At 51.6% G+C, this 24,360-nt stretch overlaps 2 protein-coding genes across 5 annotated transcripts in view; one reads left to right on the top strand and one right to left on the bottom strand.

The window, feature by feature from the left end:
* Positions 1–24,360, bottom strand: part of AUTS2 (activator of transcription and developmental regulator AUTS2) — a 1,122,443-nt gene that overhangs the window by 23,204 nt on the left and 1,074,879 nt on the right. The gene's annotated exons all lie outside the window — the stretch shown is intronic.
* Positions 1–24,360, top strand: part of CALN1 (calneuron 1) — a 178,429-nt gene that overhangs the window by 130,887 nt on the left and 23,182 nt on the right. For 3 of the 4 annotated variants that reach the window (XM_064677622.1, XM_064677621.1, XM_064677619.1), the window contains one exon: positions 69–7,375. The exons of the other annotated variant lie outside the window; for it this stretch is intronic. In XM_064677622.1, the coding sequence (XP_064533692.1) occupies positions 69–196 (128 nt within the window). In that variant the 3' untranslated portion in view covers positions 197–7,375. Of the gene's footprint in view, positions 1–68; positions 7,376–24,360 lie in introns of those variants that run through there. 4 annotated transcript variants of the gene reach the window in all.

Raw genomic sequence — 24,360 nt, 5'->3', positions numbered from 1 at the left:
GAGCATTTCCTGGTGGGAAACACAAGCCCTGAACCTGTCTGACCGTGTCCTCCCTCCTGTCCCTGCAGTGCACGCCCAGAAGCAGAACAGACAGACCTGCGTGCGGAAGAGCCTTATCTGCGCCTTCGCCATGGCCTTCATCATCAGCGTCATGCTGATCGCGGCCAACCAGATCCTGAGGAGCGGGATGGAGTAGCCCCTGGCCATGCCACTGTGACCCAAGCTGCCCATGCATGTGCATGCCCACCTGGGGGACCTCCCCCCGGCCCGACTCCACACGGCAAAGAGACACAGGCAGGCAAAACACCACTCGAGCAGGAGCCCAGGCCAGCGGCGTAAACGTGTCTTGTGAATCAACCACATCCTTTTTGGCAGGGACATCAAAGGGCTGTCTTAATGCTTTAAAGGTTTTGTTTCCTAATGCAATAAAAAACCACCCCCCCACCACCCCCATGTAGAGGAGTCCCAAATTATTGCTTCAAAACAGCGATGGTGACTCGGAAGGGACTTGGATCCAGCAGCCTGTGTGGCAGTTTTGAGGAGGCACAGCCTCAGGACTTACTGCAGTGGGGCTGTCTTTGAACCAGGGGCCCACTGACTATCCCACTGGGCCCACATTCCCAGGAAGTTGATCGTAGCATTGCCACAAGCAAGTCCCATTTGTTTGATTTCACCTCCTCCAGCTCCACTTTCTTTTCCCTTATGACCATGCCATGGAGTTCACGGCATCAGAGGGGAGCCAGAGCATCTTGTACAGTATTTTCTGAGGAAAAAAAAAAAAGGAGAATTCGCCAGCATCACACAAAATGTCTATTTTTTGCTTCCTAAACACAAGACTGGAGGTAGTAGGAGTCTGTTTGCCATTTATTCCCGACTGTGAATCAGGGCTTGAGAAGCACCACCCGTTTTTCACACATGGGCATTGGTGAGACTTGTGCACAGTCTTCCAACCGACTCTGCAACCACCAGCACAGCTCCAACTCCCTCTATCTGGTCCTGTCTGCATATTCAACAACCTTTCCTCCCCAGCAGTTCTGCCTTTCTTCGATATTAGCCTTCAAGGACCTTATTCAAGATGAAAATCCCGAGGGAAGCTCTTTCTGGGCTTTCCTTCCCTCTCCTCGCCTGGGCAATTTTTATTTCCTTCATTTCACACGCCCTGGTTGGAATCTGCAGTGAAAGCTCCGTGTCAGACATCCTGTGGGAGAGGTTCCATTTCCCCTCACGCTGCAGAGTGTGGGTTTGACCATCCAGCTGCTCTGGTGCCTCCCAGGAGCCGTCCCAGCACCACCACCTCCGTCCCTTGGGCAGGTTCCAAAGAGGACAAGAGGAAAAGGAGAAGAATGATCCAAAGCAGAGCCCACCACCATGTGTTCCGAGGTGTGTCAGACTTTCAGATCCTGTGAGTGTTTGTCAGCTCCCCTGGAGGAGATTTTAATGAGCAGCAAGGAGAAGATGGAGCGATGCAGACTGGAGACACGAGCACTGGGCGAGCCTGGAGCCAGGATTGCAGCAGTGAGGATTTTTCCTTTTCAGCTCCACACAAACCCTTGCATTTGCCTTTGGATGAACTGGGTGTCACAGCGGGACACACCCGATTCCTCGCCCCGGTGGAAGAGGTTTCCCAGCTGGTGCTCGTGGAGCACTCCCAGGGAGGTCCATGGAGTTGGAGCTGAGTTGTTGTTCCGGCTGGGAAAGCTCCAGAGCTCCAAGGAACAGTGAGATCTTGCTCCTGTAAATGTAGGTGACTGTTTCCTGTGCCACAGGAGGGGCAGGATGGCTCCCCAGGGGATTGCAAACCACCAGCTTCCCCCATCCCACACAGCAGCCATTGACTTAAACCTGGATCCATCCCAAAGACTCATTGCAGGTTGTTCTTTGGTGACAAGTTTGATTGATAACATTTAACCTGTATTTTCAGTAGCCTAATTTAAAAATCTGTTTCTTGTTGGTCTGTGTCCCATCAGCCCTTTTGAACTCAAGTCAACCACCTCATCCCTGTCATTTCCCTGGTGTCCCCCTCCATCCCAAGGACAACAACCCCCTTTTCCAGAGCAGCTGAGGTTTTTATTCTGCCTTTCCCAAAAGCCCAACTTCTGCATTTCTGTTCTGCTGCGAGTAATTGAGGTGAACTGCAAAATATTCCCTAAAAAACTGGTTCTGTCTCCCAGAAGATGGTGAGGTTTGTGTTTGCTGGAGGGCAGCAGCAGACTTCAAACCAGCAGCAGAATATCTTAGGGCAGCTCTGGCGTGGGATCTGCAGCGTTGGGGGGCCAAGGGACACTGGCTGAGCTGGACAGTGCAGATAATGAGCTTTGAGATCACCTGAAGGCAATTGTCATCACATTTCGAGGTCTCAGGGGTCTGTGGAGAGGTGGCAACAGTGAAAAAAAACCCTCTAAATATTACTTGTCAGTGAGTAATCCTTATTTTTTTCTCCTGGGGCTGTGCTGGAGGGAACATGGAGAGGTGGGGGTGGCTGGAGAGGTGGGCACTGACCCCTCAGCAATGGCAGAAACATGAGGCCTCTTTGCTGAGCCCACAAACACAACCTAAACCACAGACCAGGCATCTCCACCCCCTTCTCCCAGTGAACACCCAGCAGACTCCCAGCACTGCATCTCCCTTAGGATGAGGTGACTGTCTGCATTCCTCCAAGCTTTCTGGAAGGCTCCATGATTTCCTCCTGCATGCTCCATAGAAACCATTGTAAATACAGCCATTCTTCACCCTGAAGCTCCATTTGTAAAACCAAACCTAGAACTAATACCTTGGTAAAAGCCATAGCCTGGTGTCAGTAGAGTTCATTGCACAACTCCCCACTGATTTCACTGGGTACAGGACTTTGGGGGGGGGGGGGGGGAGGGGTTTGGTGGCAATTTTTCTGTAGGGAAACTAATTTATCTGTTAGGAATCAGTGTCATGTCTTGCCAGAGGTCTTCTTTTCCTTCCTAGATCAGCCTTTCATCTACGGGCATCTTGAAGAGATCCCTTCTTGAGTCAGTGAGGCTCCACTGGCAATTCAGGATGGATCAGGCGAAGCTCTTTCATCCTTTCCTCTCCCCAAAACCTTCCCATCCTTCCTAACCAGCAGCACTGGACCTCTGTCTCCTCCCAACCTCCCTGGCTCCATTTATGTAACATCCATTTATCTTTTTTTTTTCTTCTTCTTCTACATGAGAGGGGGGGGGGAAAAAGGGCTTTTTGCTGCTTTTACAGACAGTAGGTAAAAATAGAGCAGTAAAATTTTGATTGGAACCTGATGGCAAAAGCTTAGGGGGAAGAAAGTGGAAGAATCAAAGACATAAAAATAAAAAACCCCACATCCCATACTTGAAGAAAAAAAAAAAACCTATTTAAGTGCTAATTAACATACTTTAAAAAATACCCAGACTGCAGCGAGGCAGAGCTGTCAGAAAAAGCACTAAACTTCTGCTCTCGCCTGTTACAGGAGAATTTAAGTGTCTTTTCAGCACTGCAATTCTGGAGGAAAAGGAGATTGCCATGGCAACCGCGGCTGTTCGTGACATGTGAGCACCGTGTCGGAGCCACGGAGCTGTCCCGGCCCTGCTCCGCCAGGCAGGGAGGGACAAACAGCTCCCGAAACCTGGACACGCGGTTTGCTCCTGGATTAGGGAATCATCAGGAAATCGTGCCCAGCTCTGCGGCTCCTCCCGAGGGGCAGCTCCGATCCCTGCTCGGTGTGAGCAGCGACAGGAGCTGAGGGAGGGGCTGGAGCTGTGCCAGGGCAGCTTGGGGCACAAAAACGAAAGGAGGATCTGAAGCCATCAGAGAGTGTCCAAAGGAGGGAACGAGCGTGGGGAAGGGCCTGGATTTGAAGCTGTGAGAGGACACTGAGGGCACTTGGTGTGTTCAGCTGGAGCAGAGGAGACTGAGGGGAGACCTCAGTGCAGTTCCACCTTCCTGGGCAGGGGCAGAGGAGGGGCAGGGACTGAGCTCTGCTCTGGGGGGACCAGGGACAGCAGCCAGGGAATGGCTGGAGCTGTGTCAGGGCAGGCTCAGGTTGGATCTCAGCCAAAGGTTCTTCCCCCAGAGGCTGGTTGGGCACTGCCCAGGCTCCCCAGGGCAGTGGGCACAGCCCCAAGGCTGCCAGAGCTCAGGGAGGGTTTGGCTGATCCTCTGGGGCACAGGGGGTGACTCTTGGGGCTGGGCCTGTGCAGGGCTGAGGGTTGGACTTCAGGATCCTTGGGGGTCCCTTCCAACTCAGGATATCCCATGACTATGATTCTCTAAACTCTCTTGGCTTGGCTCAGCTTGGGAAGGCTTGGAGAGGGATGTGGTTGTTTTAACTTGAGAGAGGCCTTTGGTTTGCTCAGGAGTGAGGGAAATCAATGCAGCCTGAGCTCTGCTCCACACAGGCTTGGAGAGGACACTTTGGGTGGGTTGATCTCTGATGGAAGGGTTTGGGTTGTTCCTGCTGGGACATCACTGGGCTGTGCCACTGATAACCACTAACTTTGGCTTTGAGGGCATACCCTCATTCCCTGCTCCTGGAGAAGCCAGAGGGGGAACAGCAGGCACATGACATGAAATCAAATGACAGCGGGCACATGACTGAAATAATTTGGAGACCAGGGAGAAGAGAATTCCAGCAAAAAGAACTTTTCTCCCCTGTCAGGTCCACAACCACACCTTAGGGGCAGCCATGAAGAAAATCAGGATGAGATTCCAGGCAGGATATTGGGGTTGTCCTGTGCAGGGCCAGGAGTTGGATTTGATGGTCCTTGTGGGTCCCTTCCAACTCAGAATATTCTGTTTCTGTGTTTCCATGATGGTGGTGGTGGCCCTGGGGACCAGGCTCCTGCTGTGCCACCCAAGGACCTCGCTGGAGCCTGATCCTCTCCACGAGTCCAACCACTGAGAAGTCACTTCTAATCAGGAGCAACATCAGCAGGGGTGTAAAGAATCAAACAGGGTGGGCAACTGGGAAGACTTGGCTTTGTTAGGGAAACCTGGTCCTGCTGGGGGAGGTGGTGGAGGATGAAGGAGAGTTGACAAAGTCATGTCTGATGGGGACACACAGACCTGCCAGTTCCTGGCAGGAGACACCCTGACCTGGGGAAGGTGGGCACAGACCTTCGAGGTTCACAGACCTTCAAGGCTGACATACCCCCAGGACAGGGGTCACCTGGAGCAGAGGAGCTGAACATCTGGGTGTCACCTGGTGATTTGGAGAGATTTTTTAATCCAGAGGTTTTTGGGAGCTCCCGTGTTGGACCTGGTGCCCTGGGAGGGCTGGATGTTGGTTGCTCTCCATGGGAGACTTCCAGAAACTTTGTAAAAAGGATTTGTACATGGATAGCCAGCTTTTTTACCCAGCTGGGGCCAAGTAAACAGGGTTTTAAGTCCAAAACCAGGGCAGCAAGCAAGGAAATCAAGCAAAGGTGGAAAGCTTTGAATGGCTGAGGTGTGTTTGGATCAGCAAAGCATCCCCTGGCAAATCCTTCTTTTTCCATGGAAAGCACAGGAATACTTTATCACGAAAAACACTTGGCCTGTTGTAAAGAGCAAACCATCTCCTGGGAATGCTTTTCCCATGGAAAACTCCCCCCCCTCTCCTGGTGTGCACGTGCCCAGAGCAGGCAGAGCTGTCACCACACACCCAGAGAGGAGCTCAGGCCCCAGGCAGGCTCAGCTCTGCCAGGAGAAGGAGCAGTAGGAGGAATACATTAAACTCCCTAAGAATGAAGTTCCTTATTTTATCCACCCATGTAATAAATTATTTAGTTTCTGCTTTATGGATGACTATTTGAAAGGAGAAAAACCAACTCTTCTAAAATGGGAATCTGATGAAGCCTCTTTTTTTCCTTGGCTCTGATTCACGCTCGTGCTCCACAGATGAAGATGTACAGAACTTGCTGGGTTTCAATCTATTATTTTACTGTACTCTGCTCTGACAGTGCAATTACATCTCCCTGGCATCACTTAAAACCTTTTACTTCCCCAGGAATTTAATGCAGAGAAAGAAGAAGTTCACAGCATTTTCACCTCTTTATGTTGTCAGTTGTTATCAGGGCTGGATGCTGTTCTCCAGTTCCAGAAGGACATTTTAGGCAGCTCTAGGAAGTGGGGAAGCTTCACCAAGAGCAAGATGGACAGAAAATCTAATTGGGAGCATTTTAATTGGAAGTTTGCTCCACTCACACCTCTCCAGTGGCAAAAGTCCGAAAAACTGCCTCAGTTTGGCACCTTCACTGAAATCATTTCAGCCCCAGAAGCAAGGAGGAGAGGGAGAAGGGAGGGAAAGGAAATCCTCTGGATCTAAACATCAGTACTGGACTATTTCATGATGAAAATATCGTAGGGGTTTTTTTATTTTCTGTCAGGACAGACCAAAATCCTTTGTAGCCTTGAAGAGTGTTGCTGAATGAAATTGCCATTTTCCATATACATATATATATATATAGGCATATATAGCATTATTTCCCAAAAGGTTTCTTTGCCAACACCACAAATAATCAGCTGTTTTAACAACACTTTAGGTGAGCTCCAGACTCCACCTTTCCTTTATCAGCTGGTCTTGTGTCTTCACCAGCCAACTCGTTTGAGCTCCAGGAGCCACCCCTTGGCAGCCCTCAGGCACATCTTGTCTCTCCTGGGGGCAACTCCCAACCCCAAATTCCATGGGTTTGCAGCATCAGGCCCCTGGGGGGGCCAATTTTTGAACACCTGCCTCTGTGTTCCCCCTGCACCAGCCCAGGAATGGTGTTCCACCTCCAACCAGCTTTTTCAGAGGAGCCAAAGTTATTTCAGCTCTTGCTGGCTCAGATTTAGTGGGGTGGGGATGAAGAGAGATGAAGTTCCTCGTGGACTCCAGGGTAAATCAGAAATAACTCGTTAGAGTTAATTGGCTTAAACTGGAATAAGCCCAAAATCCAGCCTGTTGCCATTTAATCCATACAAGGATCTAAGTAATCAATGCCTCCTGATTCATCTCTAGGAAGTTCTCCACTAATCCATGTGTCTCCTTTTTGTCAGCATTTCATGTTTCCGAGCCATTTACTGTTCATTTGTCAGCTGAAAGACATGGCATTTTAATTAAAGGCAACAATTCACAAAGTCAGCAGCATAATAGTAAAAAAATTAAAAACAAAAACAAAAACAACGAGAAATCTTTGTACAAAAAAGCTGTAAATATTAATATAAATTAACTTGGCATGCAACTGAAATAAATCTTATGGTATTGCAAGTTATCCAAGTGTATAAAGAAGTGTATAAAGGAAAACCGAGTGCCATATGTATCAGCTGTTCCCTCCAACCAAACTCTACTGTAAATATATAATCTGTATAAAAATATTTTAATTTTACCATTATTTATGCAATAGAAATAAAGGTTGGGTTTTTTTCCTTTTGATGAGGGATGGAGGTTTTTTTTCCCCCTCCTTTGATATTTATTCATGCCCGAGTTAGGGCGAGATTTGCATAAAATATTAGGGCAGAGAGCCTTTATTCCTTCTGAACATGAACATTTGGGGGGGGTTATTTTGCTGTGAAAATAGATTTCCATGTTTAGCACAGAAGGAGCTCCTGGCTGGGGAGGTGCCTGGGCTGGGTCGGGGTTTGGAGGGTGACCCAGGGCACAGGACTCGCTGCCACCCCAGAGGGAGGGACTGAACGTGTCCTCTGGGAGTCAGAGCCACCCCTGGGGGGGCTGGTGGGCACCACGGGCAGGTCCCAAAGGGACAGGTCAGCCCACGCCAGGGGCTGGTTTATGGCACTTGTCTAAAACAATCAAAATGCCCCTTTTTAGTCCCTACCAGAGTCAGAGGCTGTTTCTGTGGGTCCAGCAGGTTGGGCACAAGTTTTAATCCTGTCCCTTCTCCTGCCAAGGCCTGAGAGCTGCTCTCTGAGGCTTCACTGCCCTTGTGAGCCCCTCAGCAAATCCTCATTTCACTGCAGACCTTCCCCCACTGCTTCCAGTCCACCTGGCTGGAGGAGGTGGGGATGAGGTTAATGACTGACACCAAAATTCCCTGGAATGCTGCCTAAATTAAATTGGAAAAGGAAAATTTGATGGAGGCAAGTCAGCTTCACCCAGGTGGACCCAAGTCACAGGGGTAGGACAAGACTGGAGCAACCTGGTCTGGTGGAAGGTGTCCCTGTCCATGGCCCCTCCCAAGCCAAACCATTCTGGGATTCTCTGATTTTGTGACTGCTGGGACTTCCAGTGCAGCCTCCAAAGTTCCCAGCACACCCCCGGGCAGAGAACCACCTCTGCCTTGGGCTGGGAAAGGAGCTGGGACGTTTTCCCTGCCCGTTTTTGCAGAAATAGCATTTCTGGGTCCTTCTGAAACTCTGAACAAACAGGTGTTTTCCCCCAGCTGATGACACATCTCACACCCACCTCCTGGGCTCACATTATTGATTGATTGCAACCACTTGGACACCAGCCTGGTGGCTCAGAGACTGTTCCTCAGCCCTGGAACCACCAGAGCTTGGGGGATGAGCAATGGTCCATGCAGGGATTCCCTCTGGAAAGCAGGTGATGCAGGAAACTTGTGTTTACAAACTTTGGGAGCTGATTGTATAAAAACAGATACTGCACATTCCAGCTGACCTCTCGTGGAACTGGAGAGTGTTTCAATGAACAGCTTAGGAATGACCCCGGGTTCATTACAGGAAATGTGTTCCAGGAATTCCCATATATTTACCATAGGAGGAGTGAGTTATTGAAGAAATTCCTGGCTGGAAGGAGAAACCTGCACCCCACAATTCTGCTTTGAAAACAGTCAGCTCAATGTGCTCAATGAAATGACAGGTTTGGGGTTTTTTGTTATTTTAATCCTCTCCATTCCACGGAGAAATGCAGGGGAAGGACACAACCCAAAAGCCCCGTCCTTCAGCTGAGCCCCAGCAGTTTTTGGGTGCTGCTGTAGGAGCAGGAACAGCAGTGCAGGACTAATCCAGCTCCCAGGGAATCATGGAAACATTCCCAGACTTTGTGGGATTTGGATTAGGTCATCCCACAGCCCGGGATTTCACACCCTGGCTCCTCACTTTGTTTAAATGGAGTCTGGCCAAGGCCTGGAATTGAATTACTGAAATCCAAACACTGAAGGAATAAGGCTTTTCCTCGCCCTGAATGAAATTCAGGCAGGGCCTGAATCTAAACCCTGCTGCCATCACTGGGCTCCCCAGGCTCAGAATTCCAGCAGACACCACCCTTTCCTCCAGGAAGGGCCAGAAACCCCCCGTGCCCTGGGCTGATCCCCCAGCGTGGGCAGAGGGCAGGGGGGGATTCTGCCCCTCTGCCCCCTCAGCTGAGCCCCCCCTGCAGAGCTGCTCCAGCCCTGGGAACAGCACAGGGAGGACATGGAGCTGCTGGAGAGAGTCCAGAGGAGGCACCAGAGGGATGGAGCAGCTCTGCTGGGAGGGAAGGTTGGGAGAGCTGGGGGGGTTCACCTGGAGAAGAGAAGGCTCCAGGAGAGCTGGAGAGGGACTGGGGACAAGGGATGGAGGGACAGGACAAGAGGGAATGGCATCAAACTGCCAGAGGGCAGGGTTAGATGGGATATTGGGAAGGAATTCCTGGCTGTTCAGGTGGGGAGGCCCTGGCACAGGTTGCCCAGAGAAGTTGTGGCTGCCCCTGGATCCCTGGAAGTGTCCAAGGCCAGGCTGGACAAATGTGGAGCAACCTGGGCTAGTGGAAGATGTCCCTGCCCGTGGCAGGGGGTGGCACTGGGTGATCTTTAAGTTTCCACCCAATCCAGGTCATTCCCTGATTCTCTGCCCCTGCAGGCTGGTTTTGCTGCTACATCTCCCCCACTCAATCCCCACTCCTTCCCGATTAACATCTCCAGAAAGGATCTGCTAATGCAAATCCAGAGGCAGGAATTTATTTGCTACAAACCAGTTAATCCTCACAAGGCTCTCCCATATAAGTACAGGCCAATATTTCATCTTTTAATTGCTTCTTGAGAGAGTTTCTCAAAAAATCAAAAACATTTTAATTAAAAAATTCACCAAGAGTATCTCCCAGATCTTTTCCTGCTTGTTCTCCTCCCCACCAAAATTATCAGGACAATTGTAAGGTTCTAAAGAAAGTAATTACAGCAGATGTTGATGCTGCTGCTGCTGCTGAGCTCGTGGAATGCTGCACATCAGGCCCCTGACTTGGAGCTTTTTGCAGCTTTCTGAGACAGAAATTTCCATTCCTGGTCTTTCCTCAGAAATGGGGCTGTCTGTGTAGGAGCTGGGATGGTTTCATGCCAGCTGCTCAGGCTGGGGGAAATCTGGGAGGGAAAAGGGGGAAGAAAGGAGGAGATACAATCAAGGAACTACCAGGGATACAGGAATTTGGGAAAGAAACAGTCAGGGATGGCTGAAAGGCATTTCATTTGGCTGTCATACCATTTGTAATGAAAAAAAGGTCCTGCTCCACCATCACCTCCCCAAAAGGCCCGATGAGAAATCCACTGGAAGTGCCACCAGCACATGGAGTGTTGTACCAGTGTGGCAGGAGCAGGCTGAGGATGCCAAGGGCACACCTGTCACTGGAATAAATGCATTTTAACCCTCATTTCTGTCTGGATTTCCACTCACCCATAACGATCTGCTTTAGAACAACCTGTCCAAAATAACCCACCATGACTGAAAGCTGGGATGGGAGGGATGGACGAGCACCGTGTCACTGCAGACAGGAATGAAATGCAGCAGCACAAGCACACGGTCAGCAACCTGGAGCACGATGCTGGTGCTGCAGGGAAGCCAGTTTTCAGCATCCTGGGACTGCTCAGAAACAGGATCCTCAAAAACTATTTGAGGTGCAGCGTCTCCCACCCGTAGGGCAAGAAAAACAACATCCAGCAGTGCTGGTGGTGGAGTGCCTCTGGTTCTGAGCTACAGGTACAAACACAGACAAGTGGACAACACTCTGGGAGTCGTGAAGTTGTGCATCTGAAGTTGTGCAAGAGTTCAAGCTCTTCTTTGTCTACAGCACAAGTTAGTGTCACAAACAATTCTGGTCTCTGCCTTCAGCCCATCAGTTTTCAGTCTCCAAAGCCAGCAAGTTGGACCTGCCAGAAAGGTCTCACTCCTCTGGAGATGTTGGACAAATCTCCATGAACGGGCCCCACATGGCTGGTTTCTACACACCAAAGTTCATGGAATCACAGAATGGTTTGGGTTGGAAGGGACCTTAAACACCATCCAGTTCCACCCCCTGCCATGGGCAGGGACACCTCCCACTAGCCCAGGTTGCTCCAAGCCCCATCCAGCCTGGCCTTGGACACTTCCAGGGATCCAGGGGCAGCCACAGCTTCTCTGGGCAACCTGGGCCAGGGCCTCCCCACCCTCACAGCCAAGCATTCCTTCCCAATATCCCATCTATCCCTGCCCTCTGGCAGTTTGAAGCCATTCCCCTTGTCCTGTTGTCCCCATCATGCAGAGCAGAAGCTGATCTGTGCAGTGCTGATTTCACACACAAATCGTGGGGCAAGACCAGGAGTGCTGCAAATACCCCAAATATATTGTGGGTCTTGAGCAGGGGCACAGCATCCCAGAATTCCAGAATCCCAGAATCGCTGAGCTGGGAGGGACCCCCAAGGATCCTGGAGTCCAACCCTCAGCCCTGCACAGGCCCAGCCCCAAGAGTCCCCCCCTGTGCCCCAGAGGATCAGCCAAACCCTCCCTGAGCTCTGGCAGCCTTGGGGCTGTGCCCACTGCCCTGGGGAGCCTGGGCAGTGCCCAACCAGCCTCTGGGGGAAGAACCTTTGCCTGAGATCCAACCTGAGCCTGCCCTGACACAGCTCCAGCCATTCCCTGGCTGCTGTCCCTGGTCCCCCCAGAGCAGAGCTCAGTCCCTGCCCCTCCTCTGCCCCTGCCCAGGAAGGTGGAACTGCACTGAGGTCTCCCCTCAGTCTCCTCCAGCTGAGCTGGAGCCAGGGGTGAGGTGGGCAAGGCTCAACCAGCACCTCAACTCCTGGTACCATCACAAGGGCAAAGCAGAGCTCTCAGAGCCATCCCAGCCCCAAGGAGAACACAATGCTACTGAGCCATTTCCAGCTCCAACACATTCCAGCTGCAGATGTTTCCCAGAGAAGCACTAAAAGCTCCTGAAGTGAAGGGTTTCACATGGAGGGGCCGAGAGACCCCAGTGCTGGAGGTACAAACAGTACCTCTATAATAAGGGTAATCACTGCATGCTATACAGAAAAACCTCTCAAGTGATTGCTGTTTGCAGAGGCTGATTAAATATAAATTAAACTCATCTGCATGTTCAGCAAGGTGTGTGAATGGAATAGCAAGAGCCTCTGGGGAGCTCAGCCCCCTGCCCGGCGTGTCCACACACTGTGGACCCTCTGGAAAGGCACTGGCAGCCTTGGCATCTGCATGTTGTTGAAATGAAACCACTGCTTCACTTCCAGGGGGTGATTTCAGTCAGAGAATGACCAAGGAATTAATTCCCACTTGTGTTGCTCGTGGGGGAAGAGCTCAGCTCCCTCTGCTTCCAGTGCCAGAGTTTTCCTGCTGCTCAGCTTCCTTCCACTCAGCTTCTCGGAATGCAGCTCCAGCCTGTTTGCCTGGCTTGGAATGGAGTGGAATAGTTCAGATTATCTCAGTTGAAGTGACCTACAAAGCACACAGAAGTCACTCACAAAACCCTGTGACTTCCTTCCTAATTCAATGTACTCAGCTCGTCCCCCCCAAGGAAGCCCTTCCCGTTACACAGGAGCTCGTTGCAGGGACAGCGGGAGATGGACAGAGTGAGAGCTTCCTTTGCCAGAGAAACTGTTCCACAGCCTTCATTTTTATCAAAGGGAGCTCGTGGGGTAAAGAAAACCACACCAATAAAATGGTTTGAGTGATTTGGGCACCTGGGCCACCTCAGGGCTCGGAGCTGTGCCAGTTCAAGGTAAAGAGGGTCCAGCTGTCCGACCACTTCAGGGCTGACCAAAAGTTCTTACGGCCAATTTCCAAATTCTTCTTAAACATTGACCACCTTGGGGCATCAACCACCTCCCTAGGAATCCTGTTCCATGTTTGAGCACTCTTTTGGTACAGAAATGCTTCCTCAGGTTCCTGGCAATGCTCTGAGGGCTCCAGGAGCTCTTGCCATGGAGCTTTTGCCACCAGACACACCCTGAGGGATGAGTTCTGCATCGCCAGACATCCTGAAAACCATTCAGAAGAGATTTCTTCACCTCCTCCCCCCTGTATGAGGGGAAAGAGCCTTTTTTTTAAAATCTGAACTCTCATCCAGAGACCCCAGAGTTGGAACCATCTCCACCTCCCAGTCTGTGCCTGGGGAGCAGCAGGGACCTCCCTGGAGCAGGAGGGATGGCACCAGCTCTGAGCATCCTGGGAATATCTGTGGGTTCCTCCTGCCTCCTGCAGGGTGGGGCTGTTGGCCCTGGGCTGAGCCTGAGCCTTGCCATGGGAAGGGATAAGTGGGTTCTGGAGTGACACGGTCAGGAATGGCAACCCCACGGCCCAAGACACGGCACTGCCTCACACACCCCAAGAGACATCCTTTCTTCTCACTGTTCCCCACTGTTTTGGGGCCAAGAAGGGGAACAGACGGATCAAGGGAGATGTGGGAAGGAGAGAATGACCAAAGCTACAAGATCCCAGGGAGAGGAGATGTTGATTCCTCCCATGGTGTGTGAGCTCCTGCTGTGCTGGTGCCAATTTTAGTGTCTGCTCTCACTTGGAACCAGAGACAATCTAAAAGCCTGAAAAATACTGGAAATGGGAATTGCGTCCTATGCTGAAAGAAAGCTCCAAGTAGCAGAAACAGGCTCCAGATTAGGACCTGTCAATGCAGACCTACCAAAATTAAATATTTGAAAGTGCAGAACCCACACTTTAATCCTGAAGATCTACAAGAATCTACTTGGAATATTTATTAATTCTTCAACTCAGTTTCAGAAAGGATTTTTAAAATCACTTGTCTCCTGTCCTGTTCACTTGGAGAGAGATCACAGCATTCACTGCCTTTTGAATGTATTAAATTTGCAATTATTTTAAAATTATTGTCCTGTATAAAGAGGAAAAACAAGCATCAGTTCAGAGGACAGAAAAGAATAAACAGGAGGGGTAACAAACACTCTGATAAAACTGGACAGGTTGAGCATATGGATTTGCTTAAGTTGGGCTCAGTACAATGGCTCAAAGACAGAGATAAAAGATGTATTAGTGGTGTTCCAAAGCATTGCTATTCCTTGGGAAAGCAGCTTCAGTGCTGCCCTGATAAATGACTTCTAAGAATTCTGGGTATGTCGGGAAGGGAGCTGGAGCTCAATCACAATTGCAATTATTGCAGCATTTTCAACCAAATTAGAGAGTGAACTTGCAAGAATAAAGACTCCTTTATGTCGGGGCTGGAGAGATGACACCAGTTCTGGCTGTCAGGAGGTGGAAGGAAGGGCCAGCAGGAGAGGGGAACCCTGACTGTGTGAACCCCAGCAGAGCCCTCTCCATGCTCACCCTGGGGCAGCAGCCACTGAACACCACGGGGGCTGCAAAGAGGATTTGTGCTTTTTGTTCCCTTTCCACAGGAGCTGGGAAAGCCCCTGACAGCTCTGGCTGGGCTGGGACCAAAAAAGAGGAACTACCAGTGAGCCTCCAAGTGTCCACTGGGGACACTCCATGAGTTCACTGGGGAGACAAAGTTCATCCCAGACACTTCCTGGGGCCTTGGCACCACAGACCTGGACATGCTGGACACTCAGAGGACATTGGTCTGTCAGCAGGAGGAGTTGCCAACCAGGAAATCCCCACTCACACCTCCTAATCATCCTGGGAAGTGTCTCTTTGGAAGCTGTCCTGCTGGATGGAGGATATCACAGGATGCTCCCTGGAGGAGAAACACCTGGACAACTGTGTTGTAGGCAATGGGAGGGTTCCTGCAGAGATCACCTTGCCCTTGGATGTCCAGGGAGCTGAGCCATCCAACCTCTTCCAGCACCTGGCACAGGATCCATCCAAGGTGATGGGTGAGTACCATCTTCTGCAGTATCATCTCAGGAGGAACCTCCTCCACGGCTCATAAACCAGATCTTCACACACAGAGCTGTGCTCGTGGGGCTCTCAGCTGATGGCACACATGGCCTGGACCCAGAGACCCCCTGGACACTCACTGCCCTCCACTTCTCACAGAATCCCAGGATGTGCTGAGCTGGGAGGGACCCCCAAGGATCCTGGAGTCCAACCCTCAGCCCTGCACAGGCCCAGCCCCAAGAGTCACCCCCTGGGCCCCAGAGGATCAGCCAAACCCTCCCTGAGCTCTGGCAGCCTTGGGGCTGTGCCCACTGCCCTGGGGAGCCTCTGGGGCACAGGGGGTGACTCTTGGGGCTGGGGCTGTGCAGGGCTGAGGGTTGGACTCCATGGTCCTTGGGGGTCCCTTCCACCTCAGCACATTCTGGGATTCTGTGACATTTGGTCCATGAAATATTGACACCCTGATAAGCTACAGAGAGATCTTCTGCACCTCCTGCAGGCGGAGCCCAGAGGTGTTTGTGCACTTACCCCTTCCACCAGGTTTGTCCATGAAATTGTGCTGAACATGTCGTGGAAAGCCCCAGGCTGAGCTGAGCAGATTCCAGCAGGTAGAGCTGAGAACCAGTGTTAATAAAACCCAACCAAACATTCTTCCAAGGCAAACTGTTCTCCCTTCCCAGCTCTCTCTCCTCATTCCGAGAGAAGATGATGCTCAACAGATGTGGAACCACCAGCTGGGGGCAGCTCCAAGAAGCTGCTGTTAAACACATCCTTTTACAGCCCCAACCATCTGATTTATCCAGTCACAGACATTGTTTAATGCTTTGGGGACACCTTATCTCCTTGGCTAAACAACTCCCCCTGTGTCTGCAGCAGTTCTGAGCGTGAATTAAAGTCACTGCAACCCCGGTGATATCAGACCCCAGGCACAGTGACCTCATTAATGAAAATCCCTTGGATCAAAACAGCCCAGCTTTGTAAAGGCCTTGCTGCATGACAAAGAACTCCTGGGATAACAGCATCCTCCTGGCCTCCCAAACAATCTGCTCCAAGACATGACCTCACCACAAGGATTTAGTGCCTCTGGCTGGATCAGTGCTGCTCTCTGTGTCCAGGGAACTCACTCACTTCCCTGGCATGCTCAGGTAGGGTCCAGGAGCAGAGCTGCTCCCTCCTCTAATCCAATCCAGGTCCTAATCCAAACCAGGAGCCTTTCCCAACCCCCTGCAAAAACACTCTCAGCAGCAGAGAGCTGCCTTCTTGCTGTCTCCCTGAAAAATAGGGTGAGGAATTCCTCTTCCACTGGCATTTGCCACAGGAATTCAGCTGCAGAGCAAGCACAAGAAGTCAGGAGCACTTCTCAGGCTGCCACAAGCCCTGGGTTGTCCCCAGTCTCACTCAACTACAGCCACAGGGGGTGGGGTGGTCAAAGAACTGAGGTCTCTGGCATTGGAAACGTTCCCTGATTTATTCCAACTGCAACAAAAAACATCTTTACTTCTTGGGTTTTACCCTAACCAGCAGCCAGGTTACACGGGAGGAGCCCCTGGTTACTGGGGGAGGCTCCAGTGGCAATGGAGATACAGGAAGTTTTAATGAGCAGTTTAATGAGCTGCTCATCCAAAGGGTGCCCTGAACTCCAGAGTCACATCCACTCCCACAGGCCCTGAGCTCTGCTCTGGGGGGACCAGGGACAGCCCCCAGGGAATGGCTGGAGCTGTGTCAGGGCAGGTCAGGTTGGATCTCAGCCAAAGGTTCTTCCCCCAGAGGCTGGTTGGGCACTGCCCAGGCTCCCCAGGGCAGTGGGCACAGCCCCAAGGCTGCCAGAGCTCAGGGAGGGTTTGGCTGATCCTCTGGGGCACAGGGGGTGACTCTTGGGGCTGGGTCTGTGCAGGGCTGAGGGTTGGACTCCAGGATCCTTGGGGGTCCCTCCCAGCTCAGCACATCCTGGGATTCTGTGAAGACCAGCTCAGGTGAAGGCATCAAACTGTTCCCATCCACATCTCCCCACCTGAATCTCCCTATTTCTGTAGCTGGAAGTTAAAAATGATGGGGAAACTTCATGGTTGTCCCCAGGCTGTCTGTGAGTGTCCTCAGCACCAAGAGGAAACGTTCCTGCTCAACAAACAGCTCAATTCTCTTCCCCTCCCTCCCCCTCATCCCCTGGCTAGAGCTGACATTGGTGACAAATGGCACCAGATGATTCAGAGGTGGACCAAAAATCACAGGATAGTTGACAGAATCATAGAATATCCTGAACTGGGAGGGATCCACAAGGATCTTCAAGTCCAGCCCTTCAGGGAATGGCCCCTCCAGGGGCTGAACCCACACCCTTGGCATTGTGAGCACCAGGCTGTGCCCAGCTGAGCTCAGCTCAGGGTTATCAAACCAAGCTCAAGTATTTCTGCATTTGTGGGGATCCCCATTTTTCTTCCATTATATCCAAACACTTCCTTTTCCAGAATCTGATCATAATCAATCACACTGTTGACCCAAGTTCTTATTTTCCCCAGTCTCTCACTGAAGGTAGAGCTGACCTAGGAAGCCAATAACAAATTCATGGTCACTCTGAGTAACAAAAATTCCAAGTGTCATTGTCCTTTGCAAGAGTAAATGAGTGTAAATAGCACAGTTTCCATCTCTCCTGGAGGATGAGAACAGCATATTCCTTTATTTGGTTTGGTTTCCCTCTTACTCTCTGCATATAGAAGAGCTACCTTAATTAATGTAAGCTTATTATGAAATTAGAGCACCAATATAATTAAAGCATTGATTAAAAAGCCAATAAAACAACCAGCTAAAGCTCTTTGGAAAGAGGAGCAGTATGAATACTACTTGATTAAATATTACAGTTCAGTCAATATTTAACCATTCCATTGTATTGACTTAATTTCTCCATTGAGACGGGAATAAGCCTCTCTTGGGACCTAATTAAGTCAGGTTTGCTTCCCTTGTTGTTCTCAGAGTTTGTGTTCTTTGCTTGTTTTGATATTTCCTAAACTTGTGGCAGAGCAGATCTCCCATCCCGGGGAAGCACACGCCGTGAAGATAATTTATGGGCAATGAGGAGTTCTGCTCATTGTGTTTATCTTTGGAAATTCACTTTAAGGAATCCATCACATCTCTGAAAATCGGCCCTGTCTCCTTCAGATGGCTCCCTCAGTGAGTTTGTTAATGAACTGACAGCCAGGGCAGATCAATAACCTCGCCCCACATTTGCTGAAGGTCACCCTGGTGCTTGGTGAAGACATTTCCTTCCCTCCTTTCCACGTCCATCTGCAGAAACGTTGGTGCAACATCCACCCCAACCTTCAGCTCCTCAAGGACACCTGGAGAAGACACATCTCGAAGTGTTTGTGTGTCACCACAGAGGGTTTCTGTCCTTTAAAGTCCCAAACTGAGCTGTCTGAGCAGATGGGGCTGGTGTGAAGAGCACCCAGGGAATGGCTGGAGCTGTGTCAGGGCAGGCTCAGGTTGGATCTCAGGGAAAGGTTCTTCCCCCAGAGGCTGGTTGGGCACTGCCCAGGCTCCCCAGGGCAGTGGGCACAGCCCCAAGGCTGCCAGAGCTCAGGGAGGGTTTGGCTGATCCTCTGGGGCACAGGGGGTGACTCTTGGGGCTGGGCCTGTGCAGGGCTGAGGGTTGGACTCCAGGATCCTTGGGGGTCCCTTCCAGCTCAGCACATCCTGTGACTCTGTGACCTCCTGTGAACATTTGGCAGCTTTGTCAAGGAGGAAGATGTGCCAGGTGGTCCCAGCCTTGGTGACCAGGCTCAGTTACCACCCAACAGGGGCACCTGGGCTCCATCCTCAGCCCCATCTCCTCATGGGAACGTGTCTCAGGGGAACACAGGTCCCACAGCTGCTCACCCACAAAGCCTTCTCCAGGATAACTCATCCAGGGAGTCCCCACAAACCTCTCTTCTATTCCTTCCCTCCCCAGGGAACCAAACATGCTCCATCCCTTTCCCAGCTGAGTCTGTAACACAATTCCTTCTTTGTCAACACTCCAAAACTACAAGCCCACAAAGCCATTGGTCGTGACCACATGGGAACCATGAGAACATCCATCCCAAGTCTCACACCTACCCCCCGTGCCAGGAGGTCCCCCTGCAGAGCCCCAGCACTGCCCCAAACAGCCCAGAGCACTGGGGAGGCTGGAGGAAGCTCAGACAAAAGTGCTGCAGGATGAACCCTCTGACTGGAGCTCATTTCCATCCTTTTCCCACCACGAGGAGGCCATGGACACACTGGGGCCATGGTTTAGTGGTGCACTTGGCACTGCTGGGTTAACAGCTGGATTGACAATCTTTGAGGTCTTTTCCAGCCTTGATGATTCCATGATTTTCTGAAGCAATGTCAGTGTGATCTGGGCACTTTCTGTGCTCTCCCCAGTGGGGACCATCAACACCTCAGGTAACACCTGGGAACACCAAAAAGAGGCCACATCCCCCAGCCCTCCCTGCAGCTGTGTAGGGTGAAGAGAGCAGATCTGTTCCTAGGGTGACCCAGCCTTTCCAGTGCTCCCTCAGCAACTGGTTGCAAGATGGACATTTTTGGAAGTAAAGAGGTTGCATTTCAGATTCTTGCAGCCTGTTGGCTCTGAGGAAGCAGCACCACTTCATTTGCCCATTCTTTTCCTCTATTATATCCCCCAGATAACACAGATAGCACAGATGAAAGAGAAGGAGTAGGTTTTCCAGCTTTTTTTTTTTTTTTTTTTTTGCTCAGCATTTGAGTTGGGCCCTTAACTGGGTGTTCAGGAGTGTCTGATCTCTCCCCAGGGTGCAGTTGCTCTGTGCTGTCAGGCTGTGCTCACACCTCCCCAAGCAAAGCTCACCTCACATCCAAATATGTGCTCCTTCATCAGGGAGGTGCCCAGAGATCTCTTGAAGCAACCAGAGCAGGGATCTGGCACCACACAAGCACAGTCTTGTCCATCCTTGGTGTCTGACATGGCTGCAGTTCAGAGCAGGATTTTACAGTGTCTGGCCCCAAATGCAGCCAGGGAAAAGTGTGGGAAATTGTCCTACTTGGTCAGCAAACTCTTCCAGATCCTGAAAAGCTGGTACACTGATAGAATCCTGGAATGGTTTGGGATGGTTGGTTGGAAGGGACCTTAAAGGGACCTTAAAGGGACCTTAAACACCATCCCGTGTCACCCCCTGCCATGGGCAGGGACACCTTCCACTAGCCCAGGTTGCTCCAAGTCCTGTCCAACCTGGCCTTGGACACTCCCAGGGATGGGGCAGCCACAGCTTCTCTGCCCAACCTGTGCCAGGGCCTCCCCACCCTCACAGCCAACAATTCCTTCCCAATATCCCATCTATCCCTACCCTCTGGCAGTTTGAAGCCATTCCCTGTGTCCTGTCCCTCCATCCCTTGTCCCCAGTCCCTCTCCAGCTCTCCTGGAGCCCCTTTAGGCCCTGGAAGGGGCTCTCAGGTCTCCCTGGAGCCTTCTCTTCTCCAGGTGAACCCCCCAGCTCTCCCAGCCTGGCTCCAGAGCAGAGGGGCTTGTTGAGCCACTTCTCAGTGCTCCTGTTAGGAGACATCAGCACTTGACAAAATACATTAGTCATCCTCCAAAGGGGGGGTTGGGTTGAGTTGGGTGAAGCTTGTTTGGTTTGAGCCTCCCACCCTCCCCACAGAGTGCACACACAACGAGCTCTGAGCTGGACTGAACCAAGAAAAGCTAAAACTCTCCCCAGTTTTTGCTCAGCAACAGGAGGAGTTGATGTTAGCACTGCTTTCAGGAAAGATGCTGAAGAGGTTTCAAGTTAAAAATGCAAATAGAATCCCAAACAAGCTTTGAGATTGCAGCAAACATGTCTTGGTGTGTCATTTGCAGCACGGCAGAAAGAACGTTCTGGCACGTGTGTGTGTGTGTGAGCTGTCAAAAAAAGCGTGAAGTGCAGCAGGAGTTAAATGCCCAAAAGCCCCCGAAAAGAGAAGTTTATTCAGGGATTATCAACGTGACTGCCTCCATCAAGTGATGCCTGAAAGCAGCGGCTGAAAACGGGGGAAAAAACCCAATTTGTGACATCTAGCGGTGAGAGGAGACGCGAACAGCCTGTCACGGGGCTATTTTGGGCGGCAGGTTCGCTGTGGTGACACGGCTCTTCTGACAATAATCTGTGTGCACAGTGGAAACCCTTTCCGTGCAGGTCTGTCCAAAGGCAGGGTGTTACACGCCATGGATGAGTGGGTTCCATTCCCCCGGCAGCTTTGCTGTACGTGTGGGCAGATCTCACAGCGCCGGCTCAGACCCAGGGATGGAGCTTTCATCACCAGCCTGGGAGCTGCTCTCTCAAACGTCACGACTGGCTGAGTCCTCTGCTCCTCTGCCTTGGGAAATGGCCATGGCAGGGGAAGAAAAAAGCTGTAGAAACTGCAGTGGGGGTGTGTGAGGTGAGCAGGTGTCTCTGCTCCAACCCTGGGACATCCCAGAGCACAGCAGGGCCTGGGGCTTTGCTCTGATTGCAGCAACAACTCTGTGCAAAAAATGTCTCTTTGGTGCCCTTTGCATCCACCTCCTTCTCCAAACAGCCCCTCCCTGGCATTCCTTCCAGACCTCCTGAGGGAAGTTCTGGGACCATAAGAGGTTGCTGCTTCAGGATAAACTCCGCTGTTCTGGGTCCTTCAGAGCTGTTCTCAGCATGGAAGAGCTGCCTCAGCCCTGCAGGAGAAACCCCCTGGGCCTGGACAGAGCTTGTCCTCAGCACAGAGGCTCTGCCACAGCTTCTCCTCGTGCCCTGCCAGAATTCCTTCAGCAGAGCAGCAGGGCTGGTACATCCTGGGGTGCTTTGGGTTGGAAGGGACATTAAAGATCATCTCGTTCCACCCCCTGCCCTGGGCAGGGACACCTTCCACTAGCCCAGGTTGTTCCAACCTGGCCTTGGACACTCCCAGGGATGGGGCAGCCACAGCTTCTCTGGGCAACCTGTGCCAGGGCCTCCCCACCCTCCCAGGGAAGGATTCCTTCCCAATATCCCATCTAACCCTGCCCTCTAGCAGTGGGAAGCCATTCCCCCTTGTCCTGACCCTCCATCCCTTGCCCAAAATCCCTCTCCAGCTCTCCTGGAGCCCCTTTAGGCCCTGGAAGGGGCTCTCAGGTCTGGAGTCAGCTTGTTTCCCTCCAGGAATCCAGCCCAGATCTGAGCTCTTCCTTAAGAACCACCACCTAACTCAGGCCCAAGATCTTCCTCACACTCTCCTCCACTGAGGGAAGCTCTCACTCTGCTCTGCCCCAGGACCTTTGCTGGCTGCAGGAAAGCTGAGAAGGGCCCCCAGGCTCAGCTCTGGTGGGTCCTGCACCCCCCAGGGGTTGGCAGAGACCTGGAGGGTCTGCAAATGGAGACACCTCCCTCCAGGTGCCTCCTCCAGCTCAGCAGCTGAGTGCAGGGCTCTCCTCCTCACCGTGGCACCCATGTCCATGGAAGCCCCATGAAGGGGTGGCCCAGCACCTCCTCCAGCCCTGGGGACCCGACCTGAGCACAGGTTCAGTGTGGCCTTGCTGGGACACACACTGAAGGGCAGCAAGCAAGAGGGCTGCTGAGAGTGCCCAGAGGAGGTGATTTAGGGTCCCATCAACGCAAGGAAAAGCCCTGAGAAGGGGAAAGGGAAGAAAAAGGTAGAATTGCCTTTGGAAGGGGGAAGGAAATGTTGCACCTCACAACTTGGTGGTGGTGTTAAAATGTTCCACCTGATACCTCAGCACAAAGCACATGCCCCTGAATTCAGTGGATTAATGAGGATCAATTTAGAGGAATATTAGTGTTTACCTGGAATAAGCTGTGTCCCTGGGTGCCTCTTAAAGCAATTCTTTAACTACAGTAAGTATTGATTGCAAAGGTCTGAAATGAACCTTTACTGCTGGAAACCCTCTCTCTAAAGGGTTGCCACACTCAAAGATCAGCAAAAATCTGCAGTTTCTGCTTTAGACTCACAAGCCAAAGTCTTTTGAAGCCCAGGAGACTGTGTAGGTGCCAGGGGAAGGACAGGGTGACTGATCCAGAGCACTTGGCCCAGAGGGACTCTCAGGTGACATTTGCACCAGGGGAGGTTCAGGTTGGATATTAGGAATGATTTCTTCACTGAAAGGGGGGTCAGGCACTGGCACAGCTGTCCAGGGCAGTGGGGGAGTCACCACCCTGGAAGTGTTCAAAACACAGGTCAACTTGGCACTTGGGGATGTGGTTTAGTGGGCACAGGGGGGTTGGGTCAAAGGTTGGACTTGATGGTCTTGGGGAGCTTTTCCAAGCTTAATGATTCTGTAATTCCTCCCTCCCAGGGAAGGATTCCTTCCCAATATCCCATCTATCCCTGCCCTCTAGCAGTGGGAAGCCATTCCCCCTTGTCCTGTCCCTCCATCCCTTGCCCAAAATCCCTCTCCAGCTCCCCTGGAGCCCCTTTAGGCCCTGGAAGGGGCTCTCAAGTCTGGAGTCAGCTTGTTTCTCTCCAGGAATCCAGCCCAGATCTGAGCTCTTCCTTAAGAACCACCACCTAACTCAGGCCCAAGATCTTCCTCACACTCTCCTCCACTGAGGGAAGCTCTCACTCTGCTCTGCCCCAGGACCTTTGCTGGCTGCAGGAAAGCTGAGACCTTCCCACAGGCTGTTGGGTCCTGCACCCACTGGATATTTTACCATCCAGCTCTGTAAACCTGGGCTTTGGGGGGAGGGCAGAGGTGTCTGTGGGTCTTGATTATTGACATCTGAAACTAAAATGTGCCCAGAGAGCAGAGCCCAGAAACATAAAATATCCCGTGCTCACAAACACACACGTCTGTGCAAATCCCAGCTCTGCAGCCAGAGCAGGAAAAGGGAGATAAATCACTCATTCCCACAAGAGGAGAATGACAGAGGTCTCGATTAACATTTAAAAGGCAGGATTGTTTCACTTTTGCCTGGTGATGAGCTCGAACCCGTCATGACCACAGAGAAATGTGTGCTGACACCCCGTGATGAGCCTTTGAGTAACACCAAAGTGCTTTATTAAAAAGGAAGATCAGGGATTGTGTTTCTCTCACTGTCAGGATCTGTCAGGTTTGGGAGAAGGGTGGGAGAGCCTGTGCTCCTGCCAGGGAAGGGCTGGAATAACCAGCTCCCCCAGTCCCTCGGAGCAGGGAGGGGGGACAAGGAAATGGGAGAGGAAGGGAAACATCTCCTGATCTTTTCTGCAAAACCAGCCTGTATTGGGAATGCCTGGGAAACCAGGAAAACCAAACAAATCCTCACACAAAGGCCAAGGGAGATCTGTGGCACAGGCAAGGGGATGGCACTGCCCGTGTGGGACCTGTGGGCTCAGAGATGCCACCAGAGCTGCCCCAGAGCACAACTGCCCGGGCAAAACCAGGCTGAAAGGAGCAAAAAATCAAGCATTCCATTTTTTATGTTCGAAGCA

Source organism: Pseudopipra pipra, chromosome 21 (genome assembly GCF_036250125.1).
Source record: "Pseudopipra pipra isolate bDixPip1 chromosome 21, bDixPip1.hap1, whole genome shotgun sequence".
NCBI lineage: Eukaryota > Metazoa > Chordata > Aves > Passeriformes > Pipridae > Pseudopipra > Pseudopipra pipra.
Note: the sequence above shows the minus strand (reverse complement) of the source record. Positions and strands in the feature narration are given on the sequence as shown.